The following is a 24,969-nucleotide window of genomic DNA, read 5'->3' as shown; positions in this document are numbered from 1 at the left end:
AAATTTGTATCTTGCAATCTGGCAATGCATAAATAAGAACTGACGGGGGCAAAAGTTAAACAAGTCTTCTTAAATTTTATTATTCAGAAATCCTAGAATTCTTCCTGTCCAGAATACTTCCTTCACAATGGCACACAGCCTCTTGGTTATTTTAAATTATTTCCAGATTAGCAAGACCAGTCATTTTGAGGAAAAGGTGATAGGGATCTCATCATTCTGACACGTGTAAGCAGGAGCCCTGCTACTAAATGCAAATCTGGCTTAAAGACACTTTGTGGTATCACTGACGTATGAAAGGCTCATCGTTTGGGGTGTGGGGTGGGGTGTGTGGAGTATGGTATACAGTAGAACACTCATTTTGACAGTTGGAATCCACCAGCCACTCCTTGGGAACACTATGGGGCAGTTCTACTGTTCTATAGGGTCACTATGAGGTGGAATTGACTTGATGGCAACGGGTTTTTAGACAAAGGAAACCCCTTTTCTACCTTGGTGAAAACGAACCCTTGGAGTCTATCCTTAGGAAAACGCCACCAACGGAGCACAGTCAACAATAACACACACTGGACTATGTATATAGCTCTTCAGTGCTTCCTGTTGGATCAGTTCACAATTGAAACATCTGGATATCCTGAAGTATTACCACAATTTTATTTGTCCAGTTTAAGGATCTTCATATACCATACTGTGGACAGCTCACCAAAACCTAGTAAGACAGACAAACAGGGGGCCCAGAAATGAAACAAAAGGAAGTGGAATTAAGAAGAAATTATTCTCTTATTAAATAAAATTACTCCATATTAAAATAACAAACAGAATTCCATCTGCAAGTCTTTAACAGAAAGGCAGAACTGCATTGTGACTAAAAGCACAGACTTTGGAGTTAGAATTTGGTTCAAATACTGGCACCTCCAAAGTGATCTTGGGTAATATTTTTAACCTTTGAAAACTGAATCTCCTCCTTAGTAAAACAAGGAGAATAATATTTACATTACAGGGTTATTTGAGGATTAAAATTACCATGTAGAAAGTAAGTTACATAACAAAAATAAATTTAAAAAATTAAAGACTGCTAGACCAAAGAAAACACCTTTTCTACCATGATTTTTTACAACTTTACCATGAACGTATTTTTTTATCCATCAATTCAAGGATCTCTCTAAAATCACGTATTTCAGAGCAGTTAAAGGGAGCTTACTCCAGCTTTCATTATTATTAATACTGACGTTTTCCCTTTAATGACCACTGTGTGCATGATGGAGCCCTGGTGGCGCAGTGGTTAAGAGCACAGCTGCTAACCAAAAGGTCGGCAGTTTGAATCCACCAGCCACTCCTTGGAAACTCTATGGGGCAGTTCTGTTCTGTCCTATAGGGTCGCTATGAGTTGGAATTGACTCTCCAGCAACGGGTTTGATTTTTTTGGTGTGCACGACACTATACTAACAGCCAAATGGTAGCCCTAGTTTCAATTTCTCCATTTTAAAAACTATTCTACTTACCTGTGGGTGTTGTTAGTTGCCATTGAGCCAATCCCGACTCATAGCAACCCCATGTGTTACAGAATAGAACTGCTGCATAGGATTTTCTTAGCTGTGATCTTAATGGAAGCAGCCTATTTTCCACGGTACTGCTGGGTGGGTTTGAACAACCAACCTTTAGGTTAGCAGTCGAGAGTAGACTCATTTGCGCCACCCAGGCACCTTATCTGTGAGTAAAGTAATATAAAGCAAATTTCTGAAAACCTGTAAATAAGCACAAGACATTTCATAATTCATGGTAAAGGTATAAACAGTTAATTATTTTTCAAATAAATACAACTAACATAGTAAGCCAAAAAATTATTTTGGTCTTGGGATACAGTATGATTTTTTAGTACTGTCGAATAAAGTATTTTTTTCATTTAAATTAGTAGTTACTTTTGTTTATAACACAAGTTAAGTGAAACTCCAACACCGACTAGGACACACAAAATCATCTTGGGTTAAAAAATTTCCACCTATCATTTCAGGTAGTTAGACCAAACTTAGCTGTAACATGTTTGCGAACCAAGAAATAAGTCAGTCATTCAAGATAAATTTTACTTGAACTGTCAGTGAAAAAATATACCTTTAAAGAATGGAAATAAAAAAAAAGAAACATGATCAAAAGCTTCCGTTGGTATTACTGCTTTTTCCACCAATGATAATTACCCGTGTGATAGTTTGATATGCTCTAGAAGAGTCAGAAAAAGTCCTTTTAAATTTCATGACAGGTTTAATTAGGTAATTGCAGGGGAAAAAAAAAACATTAAAACAAGTTCTTATGATAGCATCTGATATGTCCAATTACATGGGTATGATGTAACAAAAAACGGTTACAAACTTATATATGCATATTATATACTCAAAACTATCAAGCTAGTTAACTATACATAAGAAGGAGATACATTATGACATGAGTTAAACAATTTTTCATTGCTTATTAGAGAGAATGCAGTCAAGCTTTTAATGGAAATAATATACAAGTGAGGCACTTCTGAGGTCAAGAATAGAAAGCAACACTATATACTGGCAATGTCCACAAAAATCTATGTGTATCTTTAATACAAAGGTTTTCCAACTAGATGATTCTTGCAAATTTTTGAAACAATGTATGCAATTTAAGAAGCTTTCAGGAACAACGGCTAACATTTATCAGTGTACCAAAGCATATGAAAGTTTTATAACCACCTGGCTGCTAGGCAAACAGTACCTTAATACCTTAAAGCCCTTTTATTTATGTATTTGGTTTATATAAATCACCTCAAGTTTTTTTTTTTTTTTTAAATTTTAAAATTTCATGTATGACTTACTGAAAAACACCTTATGGTGCTATTATTATCATTATTTACAGACTAATTTTATTTTTTAGTGCAACGATAATGCAAGTTTCTAGTGCTTTCTCTTGTATTTAGAAATGTGACCCATGAAGATCAAATCAAGAAAGAGAATAATATTTCATAAAGAATCTGTTTTTCACCAGGTAACTAAAATTTTTAATGTTTTATGCAGAAAAATGTTACACTTGCTTAACGGACCTTTGGGCTAAGATTAAAAATTCAACCTTGAACACTTATTTCAAAAGGTAATCACCAAACCTAAGTAAGTTTTTAATAAAAGAAACATCCTTAAGATTCCTTACGTTATCCGTCTGGAGGAAAGTACACACTTCCTGTGCACTGACATTAAGACACTTTGTGCCATTCAGTTAAGGGGGAAAAAGGAAAAACCAAAAGCGAGACTTACCCAAGATATCAGATGGCACTATACACATGACTTAAAAGTGCATTTTGTAGTACTTCCAAAGCTCGTTTTAGGCACTGCTGAATAACCAATGCAAATAGGTAGTTTCAAGTTTTGCCTTTTAAATTTTAACTCCTGCTCTGACGTCATCTCAGAAACATACACGCACATTCTCTCTGAAGTTGTCATGATGAAATACAACGGATTATGTCTGTTATTTAAAAATCCTCCCTGACTGGTAATGGGAAGAGAAGTAAGAATACCATCTTGGTAATGGCTTTTGCGAAAAAAAAAAGAGAACTGGTTCTATAAATGCTTCAGCACATCCATTAAGTCTGACTGCCAGTTCCAAGTATCTATAAATATTTTAAAACAGGATGTGTAAGAAGAAAGTGCTTAAAATCTTCGAGCAACCAAGACACATTAGGGGAAAGAATCCATTTACAGTCCCTTTTGAGATATTTCTTACTCCTGGTCCCCGGTAGGAGGGGCCCCACTTTAATAGCCCTTTAATGGTAGTGGCGAGGAGCCCTGTCAGACCCCCATCACCATCTCATCCTCTGGGCTTTATGTCGTCCAGTAGGTGGCGCTAAACAGCCATACCTCACACTTCTGCAGAGATCAAGCCACAACTACCCTCGAAGAGTTGTCAATTGACACAAGCTGACCAAAGTCTTTCATGTCATCTAGATGGTTTCATTTTGAATATTCACTAATACTGAAGCAGTTTTGTCTAGCCATTTGCTTATACTTAACCTACTGCCATTGAGTCGATTCCGACTCATAGCTACCTTAAAGGACAGAGTAGAACTGCCCCATGGGGTTTCCAAGGCTGTAATCTTTACGGAAGCCGACTGCCACATCTTTCTCCCGTGGGGCGGCTGGTGGGTTCCAACCGCCGACCTTTCAGTTAGCAGCTGAGTGCTTTACCACTGCGCACCAGGGCTCCTTCCGCTCATACTACCAGATTAAAAAGAAAGAGGAGGAAGGCTGAGGAAAAGCCAGCTGGCAGTGTCAAATCTGTATGGAGAATGACAAAATATTCCAGAATGTACCTAACACCACGTGTTTAAGAATGACAGGATTTGTTTTCACATAAGAACTCTACTCAAGAAAATATTTCCACAGAGGGATTCAGACGACATTATATTATCAGTTAGTTTTCTGGGCTGACTTGGAAAATGGTACGTTAACTATAAAGATCCAAGATGAAATAAAAATCATTTCATCATCATAGTTTTTAATGAAGAAACTTGTTTAAAATTGTAAAGGAAAAAATGGGGATAGGATGGCAAAATCTTAGCAGCAAAGTGGTTAAACAAAATCGAAAATATTAATGCACAAACATTAAAATATTAAAGCATATATGTTGCATATAAAATACAGTACAGAACCAGGAGTTGCACTATACTGATTAGTGCTTAACAGAAGAAATGATTAAATTTGTTCTTCCCAGAAGTATATACACAGTTTATTTCCACAGCATTTTCCTACATAGCCAGCAAGTTATTTTCTTCAGTTATTCACACCTTGCTCAAACCTGAATTAGACGCTCAGCACTTACAAATATGAAAATTCATTCACAAGAAAAACCAGTATTTCCATTTCACCACTAAAAGGTAATTTTGAAAATTAACAGTCTATCCTAGGACACCAAGTTTAGCCGAAAACTTCAGGGATGAAGATCATCTGGTGCAGCAGCGTTCAAATATATAAACAGTAAAAATAAGACTTAAAACAGCTGCTACAGTGTCACGTTTTGGATTTAGTTCATCCAATTGATTTTTCAGTACAAAACTAGAAATAACCTCTTCTTCATAACATCTATAGTTATCAATATAGTTTTCTTCTTTTCAATGTGAAATAATACTCCAAGATGATCTATTTACACAATGTTGTCAGTTCAGGCTGTCATATAAATATAAATGCTTTCTTAAAAAAAAAAAAAAAGTATTTTACAGACAGATAGTGTTATATACATTGTTCAGTTTGATCTGGGGCAAAAGAAGAACACTAACACAAGTGCGATATGTAAAAAGAAAGACACATACATGACATTTAAAAACTTGCATAGAAAACGAGCTTTTAAATGGTAGTGTGATTTTAATTTTCATCACCTCTGAGACTTCAGGCCACTAAAAAAAGGCACACTTCTTGACTATATCCCTTGAAGGGAATGTTCTCAAGGAACCCCTTACTTGCTTAGAGTTTTAATGTAACACTTAAAAAAAAAAAAAAAAAGACAATTTGACCCTGAAGTACTTTAAACAATTTGTTGGAACATTTATCCAACTACTTTGTAAATTAAACATCCAGTAATACACTGCTCTGCAGAAGAAATAAATTTGTATGTACAAGATATTTCATTCACAATGTTGGATTAAATACCTTCATGGGAGCGTTTAGAGCATATTTTAACATAAAAATTATTTTGCTTTTGGCCAGTTTAAATAAAAATAAAATGCAACTGAGAAAAGTTATCATTGTTACGTGAATAATAAGCACTCAGGATCAAGCTAAAAAATTAGTAACACAGCTGAACATACCCGGCTTTTGCAGAATGACAAGTGGAAATCTCAGGACATGGTTTTAAGCTAACTATCCAGTTACACCTTTTGCCTTGTAAAACATTTGTAAATGCAATAAAATGTTGTAAAGGAGGAAACTGAAAGAAAACAACTTGCTGGTTGAATACCACAAAACAACCAAAAAACCTCACTTTTTTCTATAACGTTTACTCAATCTTTTTATATAAAAATAAGTGTTACGTTCCATCAGAACATTAGACAATTACATCTGTGCTTTAAAAAAAAGTTGGTCACTCGAGGCTATTAGAGTATTTTTAAGGTTTCTAGATTACCAGAATGTACAGATATAACTCAGTATAAACTGTAGCCAAAGGGAAATGAGGATGAAAATATCAAATCATTCACATGGTATAAAAAACGTTATTAACTAGATGAGTTAAATATTGAAACTACAATGGAATGTGACAGTAGATAGACATAGACCTACTTGAGAACTAGGAAGGGGAAGGGAGGTTTAATAGGTAATAATTCGTACCTTACATTTAGTTAAATATAAACATTTGTTATTTATACATAAAACTGTTTCCAAAAACAACTAATAAATGATTTAGTTGTACTTGTTTTACGTCTTATAATTTCCAAGTGTTAACTTTTCTTAGAATGAAATCAACTGTCCCCTAGTGCACTTTTATTAAGTTCATGTCCTAATGAATTCAAATCTTTAAAAGTCCCATCACCTAATGCATAAATATACAAAAATGCCAAACATCAAATCCCTTTTAGTTGGATCGTATTTTATGCTCATTTTTTATAGCCAATAACCAGAAATGGTTTCCTTTCGCAAATATTCGTTACAACCTGTAACAAAACATGCCGTGCACCGAAGGGAAAGAGGGAGGCATGGCCAGCATTTGTGAAATGCCCAGAACTGACGAGTTCTGCTTCCTCCATGTGTGGCCCCAATGATACCAGGCAAGATTCCATACTGCTTGCCAAAAGCTTCCACAAATCCAAGCTAGTTAATTCCTGGACACAAAGATTGTAAGCTCATTTTGGCACGGCATCATTTCACCCAGCAGCTTTATGTTTCCCGCCACAGCACCCACACGCCTCACCACAGCGATGGCACGTTCTCAAAGGGACGTAGCAGCACATACATGGTACAATGAAAGACAAAGCTACCAGGGCCAACCATCGAAGGCAGAACTTGTCATCGCTAGTGTCACACGAACAGGGATCAGAAAAGTCTCCCTCCGAGTCTGACATACAATGATACAACATGCTCTCTGCACAGAGCATGCAGCTAACTTGATATATGCATCTTTTAATAGGGTCTGGAGCATCCTGACACTTCCCCCTGCCATTTTCTTCATGATTAAACCTTTCCTGGCAGTATACGCAGCGAGAACGTTCACCATCCTCTTTTCTTCGTTTTGACTTCTTAAATTTTAACGAGGAAGGCTGTGTCTTAAATACCACAGAGTCTTTGAGTGAACTTAATTTAGTCTCATCGCCACAAGAGTACAGATAGTCAGATTTTTTACTGTCTGGTTTTGAAAACTGAATACTGGTGTCAACATCATCTCTCTCCAAGTCATTTTTCCACATATCAGGATGTCTGTAGTCTGCATAGCGACGTATTAGGATATCTCGAGGGTTTATTCTGACAATCTCATCCTCGTCTTGAAAGCTGACATGTCTGATTGATTTCAACGGAACCTAAAAAGGAAAGAGAAGAAAACAGCAATAAGAACATACATGTTTATAGCTTGGCTATATGGGAAGTTCCTGAAAATGACTTAAACCCCTCCCCCACCACACACATACCTGAGAAGCAAATTAAGTCTTCTGGGAAGACAGCCTACATCAAAATAAGCCTTCCCTTCACCCATAAAAGTGGGCTTCCAGTAGTCAGTCTTGTATATCCCAGTCCCAGCCCCTGGACACAGTTATTAGTAAGTATCTGACTCATGCTGGGGTGAATTTCTATGCCAGACATTTAGAATCAGGACTGAAATAAATTCTAGGCCTGGGCTAAAGGTAGGGCGATGCATGCAGTCCATTAAATTAACAATATGCAATCCCTACTGCTTCTGGCTGGTGGTGAACAAAGGAGTGGCAACTCCCTAGACTCAAACTAGAGTTAAGATAGAGTTTAAGCCAATGTTAAATCAAGTTTCCCTCACTTAGGAACATTAAAATTTCATTACTTATTGCAGTATTTAAATATTGAAAACTGTTTCTTCTTTAGAAGCTTTACAAATTCAGAAACTGATTTCAGGGCAAAGATGTCATAGGTTATCAATAATATATTCTAGACAAAAACATTTCAACTTTCATTCTAAATAATAGTTTCATAAGAATATATGTAGTAAATTTACACACTGAAATTTCTTCTAGTATAATTCAACATATGGAGAATCAAAAGCATTAGAGTGTTTCACCTACATGCTAATTAGTTGTAAACCTTATCAGAAGAGAAAGCAAGGTTACTTACTCTATTCTGGGGCTTCAGGCTTCCGCATTCCCTGGATATCTGCCGTTGTACATATTCCATACCTCTGCTCGGAAGGTCTAGGCCTGGCTGGCTGAATGTTATCTGAAATATGGACAACTTCTACTTAAGTGATAAAAGAATGAATTTCTTATACTTAACCAGACCATATACAGTCTATACTCCAAAATACTTCACAGCCTATTTTAAAATGGTTGTGATAAAAACCATTATTTGAGTTATCTTTAAAAAACAAAAACCAACCAACAAAAGAAAACCTTAGGTCTTTTCTTATATATGTAAAATTTTGTTTAAAAAGTCATACACAGCCAAAAATTGGAAACAGCCCAAATGTCCATCAACTGGTGAACAGATATACAAATTGTGGTATATCCAAACAATAGAATATTATTCAGCCATAAAGGGGAATAAACTACTAATTCATGCTCAGTACAGATGAACTTTGGTAACACTATGCTAAGTGAAGGAAGCCAGATGCAAAAGGCCACATACTGTATGATTCTATTTGTACGAAATATCCAGAAGAGGTAAATCCACCGAAAGTAGATTAGAGGTAGCAGGCACTGGGGCGCTGGGGCATAGAAATGGGGTTTCTTTCTGGGGTGATAAAAATGTTCTAGAGTTAGACACGTCGTGACGGTTGCACAACCTTGTGAATATACTAAAAACCACTGAATTATATAGTTTAAAATGGCGATTTTTATAGTGTGAAAATTATATCTCAATTAAAAAACAATCACACGGACATTTGTATCCTGGATTATTTACTAGTTTTCTCATTAAAAAGCCCATTTCAGAACTAGATTACAGTTAAAAATTTCCAATGTTTAATTTTTAAAATTCTATAATGGAAAAATTCAAATATATACAAAAGGAGAGAATAATATAATGAATCTCCACCTATCTATGATTTAGCGTTAATAATTATCAACACTTCAGCAATCTTTCTTGAGTATTTTTCTGGGGCATTTTGATGCAAATCGCACTGTTACACTTAATAAAAACTATTACCTTAGAAATAAAAAGTACTTCATGTGCACGGCACAGTCTCCTCCCTTCCAGGACCTCCACTCCCACTCCCAGGAGGGACTGTCAGAAACAACAGTTCGTGTATTCTTCCAAAAATTTCTATGTATGTATATACATACACACACATATATAAACAAGCATATATGTGGATCTTTAATTTTTTTTTTTAACTACAAATGGGACCTTTTCTACTGTGCCTTCACTTGTTTTTAACATAATGATGCATTACGGACTCCTTTCTTGTTTATACGCAAATCCAAAAAAAACAAAACCGCTGCTGTCGAGTCAACTCCCACTCACAGCGACCCTACAGGGGTTCCAAGGAGCGGTGATGGATTCGAACTGCCGACCTCTTGGTTAGCAGCCAAATGCTAAACCACTGGCGCCCCCAGGACTCCATTATAACATAAAGCTCTACCTTATTCTTTTAATAGACGCTTAGTATTCCAGTAAATGGATGACTTTTAATTTATTTAGCTAGTCCGACTAACATATATCTAGGCTTTTCTCATCCTTTTGCAATTATAATAATATTGCAACAAAATCCTTACACATCTGTCTTTAATGCACATTCACAAGTATCTCTTGGATGAGAAGCTTTAATTTTTCCCAAAACAATGTACAGATTCAGTGCAATTCCAATGAAATGCCCGACTGGCTTTTTCATCAAACTTGACCAGCTGATTCTAATTTTTTTGAAAGGGCAAACAGCCAAAAAAGCTGAAAGGAAAAACGAGATGTGGGAACTTGTTCTACGGATATTAAGACGTATACAGAGCCACAGTCATACTACAGTAAAGAATACAATGTGGCACTGGCGCAGGGAGAGACAAAGCAATCACGAGATCAGATTAAACAGACCAGAAAGAGACCCAAACATGTATGAAAACTTAATATATGAAAGACGTTGTTGTTAGGTGCCATCGAGTTGGTTCCGACTCATAGTGACCCTACGTACAACAGAACAAAACACTACCTGGTCCTGAGCCATCCTCACAATCTTGCTATGTTTGAGCCCACTGTTGCAGCCACTGTGTCAATCCATCTTGTTGAGGGTCTTCCTCTTTTTCGCTGACCTTCTATTTTACAGAACATGATGTCCTGCTCCAGGGACTGGTCCTTCCTCATAACATGTCCAAAGCGCGTGAGACAAAGTCTCGCCATCCTCGCTTTTAAAGAGTATTCTGGTCATACGTCTTCCAAGACAGATTTGTTCGTTCTTCTGGCAGGCCATGGTATACTCCATATTCTTCGCCAACAACGTAATTCAAAGGCATCGATTCTTCTTTGGTCGTCCTTATTCATTGTCCAGCTTTCCCATGCATATGAGGAGATTGAAAATAGCATGGCCTGGGACAAGCACACCTTAGTTCTCAAAGTGACATCTTCTTAACACTTTAAAAAGGTCTTTCACAGCAGAATTGCCCAACGTAATGTATTGTTTGATTTCTTGATAGCTGCTTCCAAGAGTGTTGACTGTGGATCTAAGTAAAATGAAATCCCTGACAACTTCAATCTTTTCTCCGTTTATCATGTCACTTATTGGTCAGCTGTGAGGATTTTTGTTTTCTTTATACTGAACACTGCAGTCTTTGAACTTCATCAAGCAAGTGCTTGAAGTCCTCTTCACTTTCAGCAAGCAAGGTTGTGTGATCTGCATATCGCAGGTTGTTAATGACTCTTCCTCCAACCCTGATGCCCTGTTCTTCTTCATATAGTTCAGCTTTGGGGATTATTTGCTCAGCGTACAGACTGAATTAAGCACGGTGAAAGGATACAACCCTGACACACACCTTTCCTGATTTTAAACCACGCAGTATCTCCTTGCTCTATTTGAATGACCGCCTCTTGGTCTATGTAAAGGTTTCACTTGAGCACAATTAAGTGTTCTGGAATTCCTATTCTTCACAATTTTACCATAATTTGTTATAATCCACACAGTCAAATGCCTTTGCATAGTCAATAAAACACAGGTGAACATCTTTTTGGTATCAACAACTTTCGGCCAAGATCCATCTAACATCGGCAGTGATAACCCTTGTTCAACATTCTCTTCTTAATCCGGCTTGACTTTCTGCCAGTTCCCTATCGATGTACTTCTGCAACTGCTTTTTAATTATCTTCAGCAAAATTTTTACTTGTGTGTGATATTAATGATACTGTTTGATGATTTCCACATTCTGTTGGATCACCTTTCTCTGGAATAGGCACAAATATGGATCTCTTCCAGGTAGCTGCCTTCCAAATTTCTTGGCATAGACAAGTAAGCACTTCCAGTGCTGCATCCATTTGTTGAAACATCTCAGTTGGTATTCTATCAATTTCTGGAGTCTTGTTTTTTGCCAATGACTTCAGTGCAGCTTGGACTTCTCCCTTTAATACCATTGGTTCTTGATCATATTCTACCTCCTAAGGTGGTTGAACGCTGATCAATTCTTTTTGGTACAGTGACTCTGTCTAATCCTTCCATCTTCTTTTAATGCTTCCTGCGTTGTTCAATATTTTGCCTATAGAATTCGTCAAAATTGCAACTCCAGGCTTGAACTCTTTTCTTCAGTTCTTTCAGCTTGAGAAATGCTGAGCATGTTCTTCTCTTTTGGTTTTCTAACTCCAGGTCTTTGCACGTTTCATTATAATACTTTACTTTGTCTTCTCAAACTGCCCTCTGAAATCTTTTCTTCTGCTCTTTTACTTCATCATTTCTTCTATTTGCTTTAGCTACTCGATGTTCAGAGACTCTTCTGACATCCACTTTCGTCTTTTCCTTCTTTTTTAGTCTTGTTCATGACCTCTTGATGTCATTCCACAACTTGCCCGCTCTTCGGTCACTAGTGACCAATGCGTCAAATCTATTCTTGAGATGGTCTCTAAATTCAGGTGGCATATACTCATGGTTGCACTTTAGCTCTCGTGGACTTGTTTTAATTTTCTTCAGCTTCAACCTGAACTTGCATATGAGCAATGGATGGTCTTTTCCGCAGTCTGCCGCTGGCCATGTTCTGACTGATGATATTGAGCCTCTCCATTGTCTCTTTCCACAGATGTAGACGATTTTATTCCTATGTATTCCACCTGGAGAGGTCCATGTATATAGGCACCATTTATATTGCTGAAAAAGGTTATCTGCAGTGAATAAGTCATTTGTCTTGTAAAATTAAATCATGCAATCTCTGACATCATTTCTATCACCAAGGCCATATTTTCCAACAACCGATCCTTCTTTTTGGTTTCCAACTTTTGCATTCCAATCACCAGTAATTATCAATGCATCTTAATTGCATGTTGATGAATTTCAGACTGCAGAAGCTGGTAAAAACTTCTATTTCTTCACTTTTGACATTAGTGGTTGATGCCTAAATTTGAATAATAGTCGTATTAACTGGTCTTTCTTGGAGGCGTATGGATATTATCCTACCACTGACAACATATACTTCAGGACAGATCTTGAAATGTTCTTTTTGACAATGAATGTAATACCATTCCTCTTCAATCTGTCATTCCCAGGATAGCAGACCATATGATTGTCCGATTCAAAACGGACAACCAGTCCATTTCAGCTCACTAATGCCTAGGATATCAATCTTTATGTGTTTATTTTCGACCACTTTCAATTTTCCTAGATTCATACTTTGGACATTCCACGTTCCAATTATTAATGGCAGTTTGCAGCTGTTTCTTCTCATTTTGAGTCATGCCACACTGGTGAACGAAGGTCCTGAAGGCTTAACTCCATCCACCTCATTAAGGTCGACTCTACTTTGAGGTGACAGCTCTTCCCCAGTTGCATTTTGAGTGCCTTCCAACCTGAGGGGCTCATCTTCCGGCACTATATCAGACAGTGTTCTGCTGCTGTTCATAAGGTTTTCACTGGCCAGTGTTTTCAGAAGTAGACTGCCAGGATCCTCTTCCTTAGCTGGAAGCTGCACTGAAACCTTCCAGCATCACAGCAACGTGCAAGCCACCACAGTATGACAAACTGACAGATGTGTGGTGGGGATGACAGATATGGCAATGCAAATCAATGGGGGAAATGATTCAATAAATGGTGCTGGAACAAGTATAAGTTATCCATAAGGCAAAAAACAAAAAACAAGAAAACTGGATCCTACCACACAATAGTGTGATTAAGGTGATGATCCAAGTAATTAAACACAAAACTTTAAAACCTTTTAGAATAAAATAAGGAGAATCTGTTTGAGATAAGGATGGGGAAGAGTTTGTAAAAACACCACCAGGAAAAGAATGATAAATTCAATTGCATTAAAGTTTGGACCATATGTTCATCAGACATCACAAAGGGAGCAAAAAACCACCACAAACTATGAGATATTGGCCACAGAATAAAACTCTAAAAGGATCTGTACCCAGAACATACAGAGAAGTGGTACACTAAAAATTTTATTACTCAGTTACTAAGTTATATAAGAACATGTAGTTGAAGTCAATTTGTAAAGAAACAATCACAGCTATTTCTTTCATTTTTTTACTGTGCTTTGGGTGAAGGTTTACAGAGCAAATTAGTTTCCCATTCGATGTGGTTTAGTGACATAGGCTGCACTTCCCTGCAAGGTGTCAGCACTAATCTCATTACCACCTTGAGTTTTCCATTTCCATTCGTCCAGTCACAGCTATATCTATAATCTTCCACATATACTACTGCATACATGGCACACATCAATGCTACAGCCTAATTTGTCTCAGAGCTGTTTACAGCATACCTATGTTAAAGACCCACTCCTATGTATCTAAAGAAACTCTTGCATATGAATATCAGGGTAAGAAAGTTTGCACTTACAGTATGCCTAACAACAAGACTAGCAAATAAATAGCCTGCTCTAACTTGACATCAAGCCACAAATTCAAGGAGCTCTATAAATAACATCATACCAAGGCATAGCATAATAAAACAGCCGAAAACCAAAGACAAATACAACAATATTTCTCAAAAGAAATGGCAGGAAGTTAGAAGACAATAGGGGACATTTTCTAAAATGTTGAAAGAAAATACAAAAATAACTTGGAATTTCATAGTCAACAAAAAAACTTACAAAAAAAAATGGAGAAATAAAAGCTGCTTTGAGACAAACAAAAACTGAGATTCACCAACAATGATAAAAGAAACAGAAGTACAATGATCCTACACGGAAGGATAATAGTAAACAAAGGATTGAAGACCATCAAAAAGCATAAATAGGTGGGTAAATCTAAATGAATACTGACTGTTTAAAATATTTTGTGAGGCTTTAAACATATATATGAAGTTAAAATTCACGACAACAACAACACAAGAGAGGCATAAATGGAATAAAGCTGTTGTCCAGGAAATGGTAAAAACATATTAATTTGTGGTAGAGCCTAAGGAGTCAAAGTGTTGCAATCTCCAGGATAATCACGAAGAATACTGAACAATTTTATCACCCATAAGCTAATAGAGGAGAAAACTGAGTAATTAAATAAAGTTAAATAAGCCAAAGGAAGGGAAAAAAGAAGAAAACAAAGCCCAACTACATGCTGTTTGAAAAAAGCATCTTTCAAATATAAAACACAGAAATGTTGAAAGTAAAAGGATAGAAAAATACATACTGTGCAAATGCTGACCAGACGGAAGCGGATATAGCTGCACTAACATCAGATAAAGCAGATGCTGGGGCAAGAAACAGTACTAGATATAAAGACGATGTTTCATAACAGCGAAGGGTCAACTCAACAAAAAAGTGCAACAGTCCTAAAATTACAGGCAATTTATAACAGGGCCTCAAAATATGTCAAACAAACCGCTGATGAAGCTAAAAGGAGACAACTCCACGATCATAGTTGGAGATTTTCAAAGACAGCTTGTGCTCAGTTATTAACAAGCAGATTATTGAACAACAAAAGTGACCCAATATATAGAAAGAACACCGTATCCAATGACTAAGAACCCACATTCTTTTCAAGTGTACATAGAACACTAACCATATCATGGGTCACAAACCAAGTCTCAACAAACGTTAAAAAAAAGAAATCATACAGAGTATATTCTTTGACCAGATATTAGTAATAAAAAGTTAACTAGAAAATCCCAAATGTTTAGAAATCAAATACACTCCTAAATAATAATGAAAACGCACGATGCCAATGATAACTGTTGAAGCAGGGTAGTATAGAGTAGCTCACTCCATTACATATTCATTCTATTTCTGGTATATTTGAAGGGTTCCATAAAAAGGAAACAAAAAATATAAAATCTTGTAAAATGTGGGTAAAGCTGCACTTACATGAAATTTATAGCCTTAAATATGTTGGTTAGAAAAAAAAAAGGCTAAAAAAAAAATCAAGGATCTAAGCATCCACAAGAAGCATCCACCATAAGAAGCTAAAAGCTAAACTCTAAGTAGAAAAATAAAAGTTAAGAACAGAAATCAGTGAAATGAAAAGCAAGGACAGCAAAAATTTCGTCAGTTAAGTCACCGAAAAGGCTAATAAAATTTATAAACCCCTAAGCAAGAAGGATCAAACAGAAAGAGAGAAGGCACATATTTCTAGTATCAGAAATGAAAAATGCGATAAGTAAATCTTTATGCCAATAAGTTGGAAAATTTAGATGAAATGGACACAATTCTATAAAACACAACTTGTGATAGTTGACACAAAAAGAATTTGAAAATCGGAATAGTGCTGTCTGTTAAAGAAATTAATCTATAATTAAAAATCATCTCACAAAGAAAACTCCAGGCCCAGGTGACTTAATCTGAGAATGCTACCAAACGTTTAAGAAAGAAATAACAACCAATCTTAAACTCTTCCACAAACCACAAAAAAGGAACACTGCCTGACTCGTTTTATGAAGTTAGCATAACCTTGATAACAACACATGATGTGCTTATAAGAAAAGGAAATTATACGCCAATCTCTTTCATAAACACAGACAGAAATCCTAGATGAACTATTAATCAAATCCAATTTTACATGGGCATGGATATGTATGTGTGTGTATAAAGAATATTACATGACAACCAAGATGGGTTTATTCCAAGAGTGCAAGGTTGCAAACCAATTATTGTAACTTACCAATCAACAGAATAAAAGAGAAAAAAAAAAAGGTTCATCTCAATTATCGCAGAAAAGCATGTGATACAATCTCAATCAAAATTTTTGTGGATACTGATAAGCTGAAACTAATATTTACATAGGTTAAAAAGAACAAAGAAAATCTTGAAGGATAAATTTAGACGACTTACCTACCAGATCTAGACTTACTATAAAGACAGAGCAATTAAAACGGCAGAGCGCTGGTATAAATACAAACAAATAGGCCAAGGAACAGAGCAGAGATCAGAAGCAGATCCACACATATCCAGCCATGACAAAGCTGATACTGCAGTGCCGCAGTTTTGGGAAGCATGGGCTTTTCAACAGATGGTGCTGGATCAACTGGCTATCCAGATGGAGAAAAAGTAAACCTTGACCCTCTAATTTCATCACCTACTTGTCAATCAGTTAACAATTCTTCTCATCTTAGGCATATCTAGAAAAAAATTCCTCATCTGCCAGAATGAGTTCAATGTCCCCTCTGCTCCCACAGCACGATGAGCATGGGTCTATTACCTCACCAGAAACTCCTTTAGAACACAGACCATGGTTTATTTTCCTATGTATCCCAATTCTAAGCACAGTGTCTGACATATAGTATAAACACAATTAACGCTAATAATTTGTTGAACACAATGCCTTCTCTCAAAGTTCATCTGATTTGTTTCACTATCTATCTAGTGTATGCAGAAGTTCTTCCTGAGCAAATGGCACATTTGAGTTCCTCAGGTCAAATTTTAAATGAGAATCAGGTGGGCTTTAGGCAAAGTTGGTATGCGACTGGACTCTAATGCATCTTATAGCTATCTATCAAGAAGGATAAATTATTTAAAAACATTTTTTTAAACCACTTTGATTGGCCTCTGATTTTGTGGACAGATACTGGGTATGGCTTGAGTTCACACAGAGTAACAGTTTTGAATGCCCACTAACATACAACCACCACCATTTGTTACCATGACTAATTAGGGTCAAGAACGGTCTTCTGATTGATAACTCCTGTGCACAAAACAGGGTTATGTCCTGCAATCAAGGTTTCCTTTCTAGATCAAGTCGGATGCATCAGAAGGCTGTAGACTTGATGCCCAATGGAAATGCCTTCACCGAACTGACTTAGGAGTACGTTCTCAGTTTCTGAGGCATACTATAAGACACAACCTTATGAAATGTGTCAGTGTATTTGCTACAGGTATGTAATAATCTCTCATGTGAGACGTTTCTTATAGAGCAATGCTAGGGAAAGTTTTGGTTCCCAAGAGGTTGGAATGCTTTTTCTTCCTGGATAAATGAAATGTAAATGATACATTCCCCTTTTCATCTTTGCCAACAAAAAGTTTAAACTCAAATTTATGGCTCAACTGTTACATCTACATAGGACTTTACGGTCTATGCTGTTGTTGTTAGGTGCCCTCGAGTAGGTTCCGACTCACAGCAACCCCATGTACAACAGAATGAAACACTGCCCAGTCCTGCATCATCCTCACAGTTGTTGCTATGTCTGAGCCCACTGCTGCAGCTACTGTGTCAATCTATCTTATGATGGTCTATGTATCTATGTTTCTTCTCTCATTTTGGATTTGATTCATTGTAAATCATATTCTCCTGGTATGTCTGTTTGTTTCTGGGCTTTGTCGTTTATTCTGTCTGGTAATGGGCAAATGGTCTTAACGTCTTTTTCTAACACATTCGATTTCTACACACCTTATTAACATGCTGAAAATTACGTATCTTCTCACCTGATTGGCTTGGCTTTGCAAGTAGGGTCTTCTGGCATTCAGATCTTCAAATGGAGAAGGTCTTATATTTGAGCTTCTGTAAGGCTCACTCGTAACAATGGTGTCTTGCTGGAAAAGGTGGTCTTTCACGAGAGAACTGGAAGTATCCTCTTCAGATGCCTAATGGGAATACCACCCCACCCAACTCATTAGTTGTCAGAATAAAAAACAACTTCTTAAACAACAAATTCAAGATACTTTACTCAATCAGTATTTAGCAAATGAGTAAGTATGTACCAAGCACTGTGTTGTGCGATGCAGGGGACCAAAAGAAGGAAGGCAACAGTCCATGACCTTGGTGAATGAATAAATTAGTCTGAACTTGCTGATTACTTAGAAGAGAACTACTTACAAGGATTCAATTCATGTACAAGAGACTCAGTGGGAGATAAGTTCAATTAATGACAATCACTAAAAATATGTTCTTAAAATGTCATAAAGAGTCCCTTTTGCTAAACAGGTAAAATTCAGCACAATCCAAAACAGAAAATCCTGGAAGGTTTTTGTGTCTTTAAAGAAATTGGATAACTATCTGCTATTACTTTCCCATTACTTTAGGACTACTTGGGAAGAAACAGTGGTAGCCAAGTAAAAATGATTGAAATATTTCCAGTGGCTCATTTTAAAAAAATTCAGACTAATCACTACAAGGCTAACAATTATAAAGACTTAAAAGATTTTGTTGGTGCTACTTGTAAAATTAACCAATAAACATAAAATGACTAAGATACTTTGAATTTATGAATAGAAACATTAAAGTTCTAGTCCTTGCTCTGGAATAAACTAGGCTTGTGACATTTAGTTTCTTTGGCACTCAAGTTTTCTCCACGTCACTGGATTATCGTAAGGATCTAATGAGATTATAATATATGTGAAATTGCTCTGAAAAAAAAGTTACTGTATCAGAGAATAGAAAATGAAACTTTTAAAAAGACACCTGAGATTCTGTTACTTAAGTATGTCAAAACCAGTTAATTGCTATTTTTAGCTAATTTTAATAACAGTTGTCCCAATGTGCTATAACAATTAATACTAAATTGTTGGGAAGGAGTTGACTAAACACTTGTATCCAGCAAATATTCTTTACAAAATGTATGAGCAAAACTGGGATAAAGAGTAAAAAAAATTCAAGAAATATATTTGACCCAGAAAGTTTTAAAAATAGATGACTCAACTAATTGTTAGAGATCATAAGCAAACTGAATAATAAACAATGAAAAAAACAGACGTAAAGAAAGGGCCAAGGCTAGAATCTCGTCTCATCCAATTAAAAATTTAGACAATTTCTCCGAACCATAGTTTCGGGGTTAGGATACTCCGAGATTAAAAACAACAACAAAAGCATGAATGGGAGTAGCTGGATCAATGGTAATAAAGTAATTATACTTTTAATGGTAGCAATTCTTTGAGCAGGTTATCTTTTACTAATTTCTAATCTAATTGAGAAGTCATTTAAGAATTGCGAAATAACACTTAGATAAAAACCAAACACCTCACGGGATTAATTTTCTTGGTTCAGAGGTGTAGGGGGATGGTTTGAGGGACAATCCAGTCAAATGGCATAATACTATTTTTAGAGTTTCTCTTCTACCTCCTAATTCGGCGAGCAGTGCCTCAGATCTTAACAGCTTGCGAGTTGGCCATCCAAGATACAATTAGTCTCTATTCGCTGGAAGCAACAGAAAAAGGAGACCCAGGAATCAGAGAAGGAGATGGAATACAGGACTAACTGCATCCATGAACTATTGCCTCCTCTGTCATGAGACCTGAAGAAATGGATGGTGTCTGGCTACCATTACCCAACATCTTCATCATGATCAAAACAGATGGATCCTGATCAAAAGGGAGAAAAAGGTGGAATGGAAATTCAAAATCTTGACGATTTCAGACTTACTGGACCCATTGAGAGTGGAGGAACCCATGAAACTACTGCCCTGAGATATATTCTTTAAAAAAAATTTTTTATTGTGTTTTAGGTGAAAGTTTATACAGCAAATTAGGTTTCCATTTAACAATTTTTATACAAATTGTTACGTGACATTGCTTACAATTTTCACAATGTGTCAGCATTCTCATTATTTCCATTCTGTCTGTTCTGTTTTCATTGAGCTAGCTCTTCCTGCCCCTCCTTGCCTTCTCATCTTTGCTTTTGGGTAAATGTTGATTGTTTGGTCTCATACAGTTGACTGTTTAAGGCAGCACATTACTCACAGCTGATATTGTTTATTTTATAAACCAATCTATTATTTGGCTGAAAGGTGATCTTCCGGACTGGCTTCAGTTCCAAGTTCAAAGCGTATCTCAGGGCAATAGTCTCAGGGGTTCCTCTAGTCTTTATTGGTCCAGTTAAGTCTGGCCTTTTTTAGGAATTTAAATTTTGTTCTACATTTTTCTCCTGTTCTATCCAGGACCTTCTATTTGTTCCTGGTCAGAACGGTTGGTAATGGTAGCCAGGCACCATCTAGTTTTTCTGGTCTCAGGCTAGATGTGGCCGCGGTTCGTGTGGGCTATTAGTCCTGTGGACTAGTCTCTTCTTTAACTCTTTGGTTTCCTTCATTCTCTTTTGCTCCAGACAAGAATAGACCAATAGCTATATTACAGATGGCCATTTGCATGCTTTTATGATCCCAGACACTACTCACCAAACTAGGATGTATATATAACATTATCTTTACAAACTATGTTATGCCAATTGATGAGACTATGGTCCCAAGCCTTTTAACCCAGTAAACCAATCCTGCGAGGTGTTTTGATGTCTAGGAATTCTCCATAACTGTGCTTTATTATATATATGAATATATATACAGCACACTCAAACATGAATATACATATGCCTACAGATTCATCTACACATGCATGCACACGTACTTACATATGCCTTCCTATACACATATATGCATACTTATCTACCTGTGTAACCATAATCATATTTTTTGGATGGTATTACTATTGTTGCAAAATTGTATATGTTATAGCATTTACCAACATTGTCGCTTATTCTTGCATACTTCTTAGTGTATTCATTTGCCTTTGTCAAGTTGTGCAGACTTCACCCATATTGGGTATTACCTTTCAAACCACCACAAATAACAAGTGTCTACTATCTAGAGAGTGATTCCCCCTCCCATCCCTGGTAACCCTCAAGAATGCTGCTTTCTCTGTGTATTCTTGACTTTTTATAAAAGTAGACTGTGCTGAGCTATTCTTAAAACCTTTAACCAAAACTATCCCTTGAAGTCATTTTTAGACTAAACAACAGTTTAGTTCCATTACTAAGGAACGTATGCCTTTAGTATTGCGCTCTCTTAAGAGATTATATATATGAGACTAAACTGACAACAGTAAATCTACAGTATAGATGAGAAGACTACAGGAGTAGTAAGTCTAAATTAAAGGTGATGAAACAATTTGAGTAGAAATAGTGAGACTGCTGACACAAAGTGAAGAATGTAACCGATGTCACTGAACTGTGTATGTAGAAATTGTTTAGTGGGTGCATGTTTTGCTCTGTATATTTTCACCAAAAATAAATATTAATTTTAAAAAACAAGCAGAAAAAAAAGAATTGTAATATAAAGCTTACTTAAAAAATCTGTAACTGGACAAACAAAATGTTTATATAACCCACTGTTTTACTGTACCGACTTAAGTCTATTTATATTCTGTAAATTAAAAAAATAACACATTTTGTTTTGGGTTTAAAATAACTACATTTATTTTTTGAAGAGAAATATCAAAAATGTTGTGTTATTATTAAACAAATGTAAATGTATGTAATATTTGGGTAATAGATGATTTAGTTCTATTTAAAAATGTTTGCCAAAATAGCCAGAATTAACCTATTAACTACAAATAGTTCATATCACAGTGAATTTATAACTACACATCTAAATGAGTTTCCCCCCACGCGTCTGTCAGTTTGTCGTACTGTGTCCAGGAGAGCCATGTATGACCTTGGGTATATCCCACCTGAATTTAGAGACCATCTCAAGAACAGACTTGACGCACTGAACACTAATGACTGAAGACCAGACGAGTTGTGGAATGACATCAAGGACATCACACATGAAGAAAGCAGGGGGTCATTAAAAAGACAGGAAAGAAAGAAAAGGCCAAAATGGATGTCAGAAGAGGCTCTGAAATTTGCTCTTGAATGTAGAGTAGCTAAAGCAAATGGAAAAAAACGATGAAGTAAAAGAGCTGAACAGAAGATTTCAAAAGGTGGCTCAAGAAGACAGAACACGCTTGGCATTTCTCAAGTTCAAAGAAATGAAGAAAAAATTCAAGCCTCAAGTTGCAGTACTGAAGGATTTTAGGGGCAAAATACTGAACAATGCAGGAAGCATCAAAATAAGATGGAAGGAATACACAGAATCACTGCACCAAAAAGAACTGGACGACACGCAGTCATTTCATGAGGTAGCATATGATCAAGAATTGACGGTACTGAAGGAAGAGGTCCGAGCTGCACTGAAGGCACTGGCGAAAAACAAGGCTCCAGGAACTGATGGAATACTAACTTACATGCTTCAACAAATGGATGCAGTGCTGGAAGTGCTCACTTGTCTATGTCAAGAAATTTGGAAGACAGCCACCTGGCCAACCAACTGGAAGAGATCCATATGTATGTGTATTCCAAAGAAAGGTGATCCAACAGAATGCAGAAATTATCGAACAATATCATTAATATCACACTCAAGTAAAATTTTGCTGAGTATCATTCAAAATCAGCTACAGCAGTACATCAACAGGGAGCAGCCAGAAATTCAAGCTGGATTCAAAAGGATGTGGAACCAGGGATACCATTGCTGATGTGAGATGGATCTTGGCTGAAAGCAGAGAATACCAGAAAGATGTTTACCTGTGTTTTATTGACTATGCGAAGGCATTCGACTGTGTGGATCATAACAAATTATGGATAACATCACACAGAATGGGACTTCCAGAATGCTTAATTGTGCCCATGAGGAACCAGTACAAAGATCAAGTGGCAGCCATTTGAACAGAACAAGGGGATACTTCGTAGTTTAAAGTCAGGAAAGGTGTACATCAGGGTTGCATGCTTTCACCATATTCAATCTGTATGCTGAGCAAATAATCTGAGAAGCTGGACTATATGAAGAACACAGCATCAGGATTGGAGGAAGACTCAGTAACAACCTACGATAGGCAGATGACACAACCTTGCTTACAGAAAGCAAAGACGACTTGAAGCATTTACTGATGAAGATCAAAGACCACAGCCTTCAGTATGGATTATACCTCAACATAAAGAAAACAAAAATCCTCATAACTGGACCAATGAGCAACATCATGATAAATGGAGAAAAGACTGAACTTGTCAAGGATTTCATTTTACTTGGATCCACAATCAATACCCATGGAAGCAGCAGTCAAGAAATCAAATGATATGCTGCATTGGCAAAATCTGCTGCAAAAAACCTCTTTAAAGTGTTAAAAAGGAAATATGTCACTTTGAGGACTAAGGCATGCCTGACCCAAGCCATGGTATTTTCAATCACCTCATATACATGTGAAAGCTGGACAATGAATAAGGAAGACTGAAGAACTGACACTTTTGAGTTGTGGTGTTGGCAAAGAATACCGACTACACCACGGACTGTCAAAAGAATGAACAAATCTGTCTTGGAAGAAGTACAGCAAGCATGCTTCTTAGAAGTGAGGATGGCAAGACTTTGTCTCACGTACTTTGGACTTGTTATCAGGAGGGACTAGTCCCTGGAGAAGGACATCATGCTTGGTAAAACAGAGGGTCAGCGAAAAAGAGGAATATCCTCAATAAGATGGACTGACACAGTGGCTGCAACAATGGGCTCAAGCATAACAATGATCATGAGGATGGCGCAGGACCAGGCAGTGTTTTGTTCTGTTGTACACAGGGTACATCTAACAATGACAAATCAATTTCAGCTAATAAAGTAATTAAAACATCTTTCAGTTGTTTGATATAGCTAAAAAATTCAACTTGAAAACTTTAAAAAAAAAAAAAAATCACCGTTGGGAAAACTCAGAGTATAAAACAATAAGGGACATGTTATCCATGAATTGTGAGGAACATATTATATAGTAACATTTTAGAGAATCCTAAATTGGAAAAAAATATTTTGCTACTACTTAACTATACCTTTTACAGCAAGTAAGAATTTTAAGTATCTATTAAATTGCAAAAATTTTAAAAAGCAGTGGTGATAAGGAAAATCGGTATTTTCATTTGCTGCCAATTCAAGAGTAAACTCTGGAACAACCATTTCTGAAAAGCAATTTTAGTAAAATGTATCAAAAGCTTTTAAAATCTCCACATATTTTGACCACTTCTTGCATCTAGTGAAGATGGAAAATGCTTTAGGCATGTGGTACAATGAGTTCGCCGATGTGGCCTTCTGCCCTTGGTCTTTGGGGAAAAAAAAACTTCGGGGTTTTTTTTTTCTAAGTAATTGATGACCCCTGAGGAGCTGTTAAGGAGCCCTGGTGACTCGGTGGTTAAGCGCTTGGCTGCTGATCGAAAGGTCAGCAGTTTGGAATCTACCAGCCGCTTTGGGAGGAAGATGGCGGCAGTCTGCTTCCTAGTAAAGATTACAGCCTTAGAAACCCTACAGGGACGTTCTACTCTGTCCTATAGGGTTGCTGCGAGTCAGAACTGACGATGGTCATGGAGTTTTTTTTTTTTTTTAATTTTTTTATTGTACTTTAGATGAAGGTTTACAGAATAAATAGTTTCTCATTAAACAGTCAGTATGCATATTGTTTTATGACATTGGTTAACAACCCCA

The 24,969-nt window shown here is 36.6% G+C and overlaps 1 protein-coding gene across 1 annotated transcript in view; it reads right to left on the bottom strand.

Annotated features, from left to right (window-relative positions):
* Positions 1 to 2,766: 2,766 nt before the first annotated feature.
* The window catches only part of SPRED1 (sprouty related EVH1 domain containing 1), a 135,954-nt gene continuing 113,751 nt past the window's right edge, over positions 2,767 to 24,969 (bottom strand). The window contains exons 5-7 of the mRNA XM_012556756.2: positions 18,140 to 18,298; positions 8,286 to 8,387; positions 2,767 to 7,507 (exon numbers count right to left, since the gene is read on the bottom strand). Of these exons, the coding sequence (XP_012412210.2) occupies positions 6,857 to 7,507; positions 8,286 to 8,387; positions 18,140 to 18,298 (912 nt within the window). The 3' untranslated portion in view covers positions 2,767 to 6,856. The remainder of the gene's footprint in view (positions 7,508 to 8,285; positions 8,388 to 18,139; positions 18,299 to 24,969) is intronic.

The sequence above is a fragment of the Trichechus manatus genome, unplaced genomic scaffold (genome assembly GCF_000243295.1).
Source record: "Trichechus manatus latirostris isolate Lorelei unplaced genomic scaffold, TriManLat1.0 scaffold00076, whole genome shotgun sequence".
Lineage (NCBI taxonomy): Eukaryota > Metazoa > Chordata > Mammalia > Sirenia > Trichechidae > Trichechus > Trichechus manatus.
The sequence above is the reverse complement of the archived record's forward strand: the minus strand, read 5'-3'. Positions and strand labels throughout refer to the sequence as shown.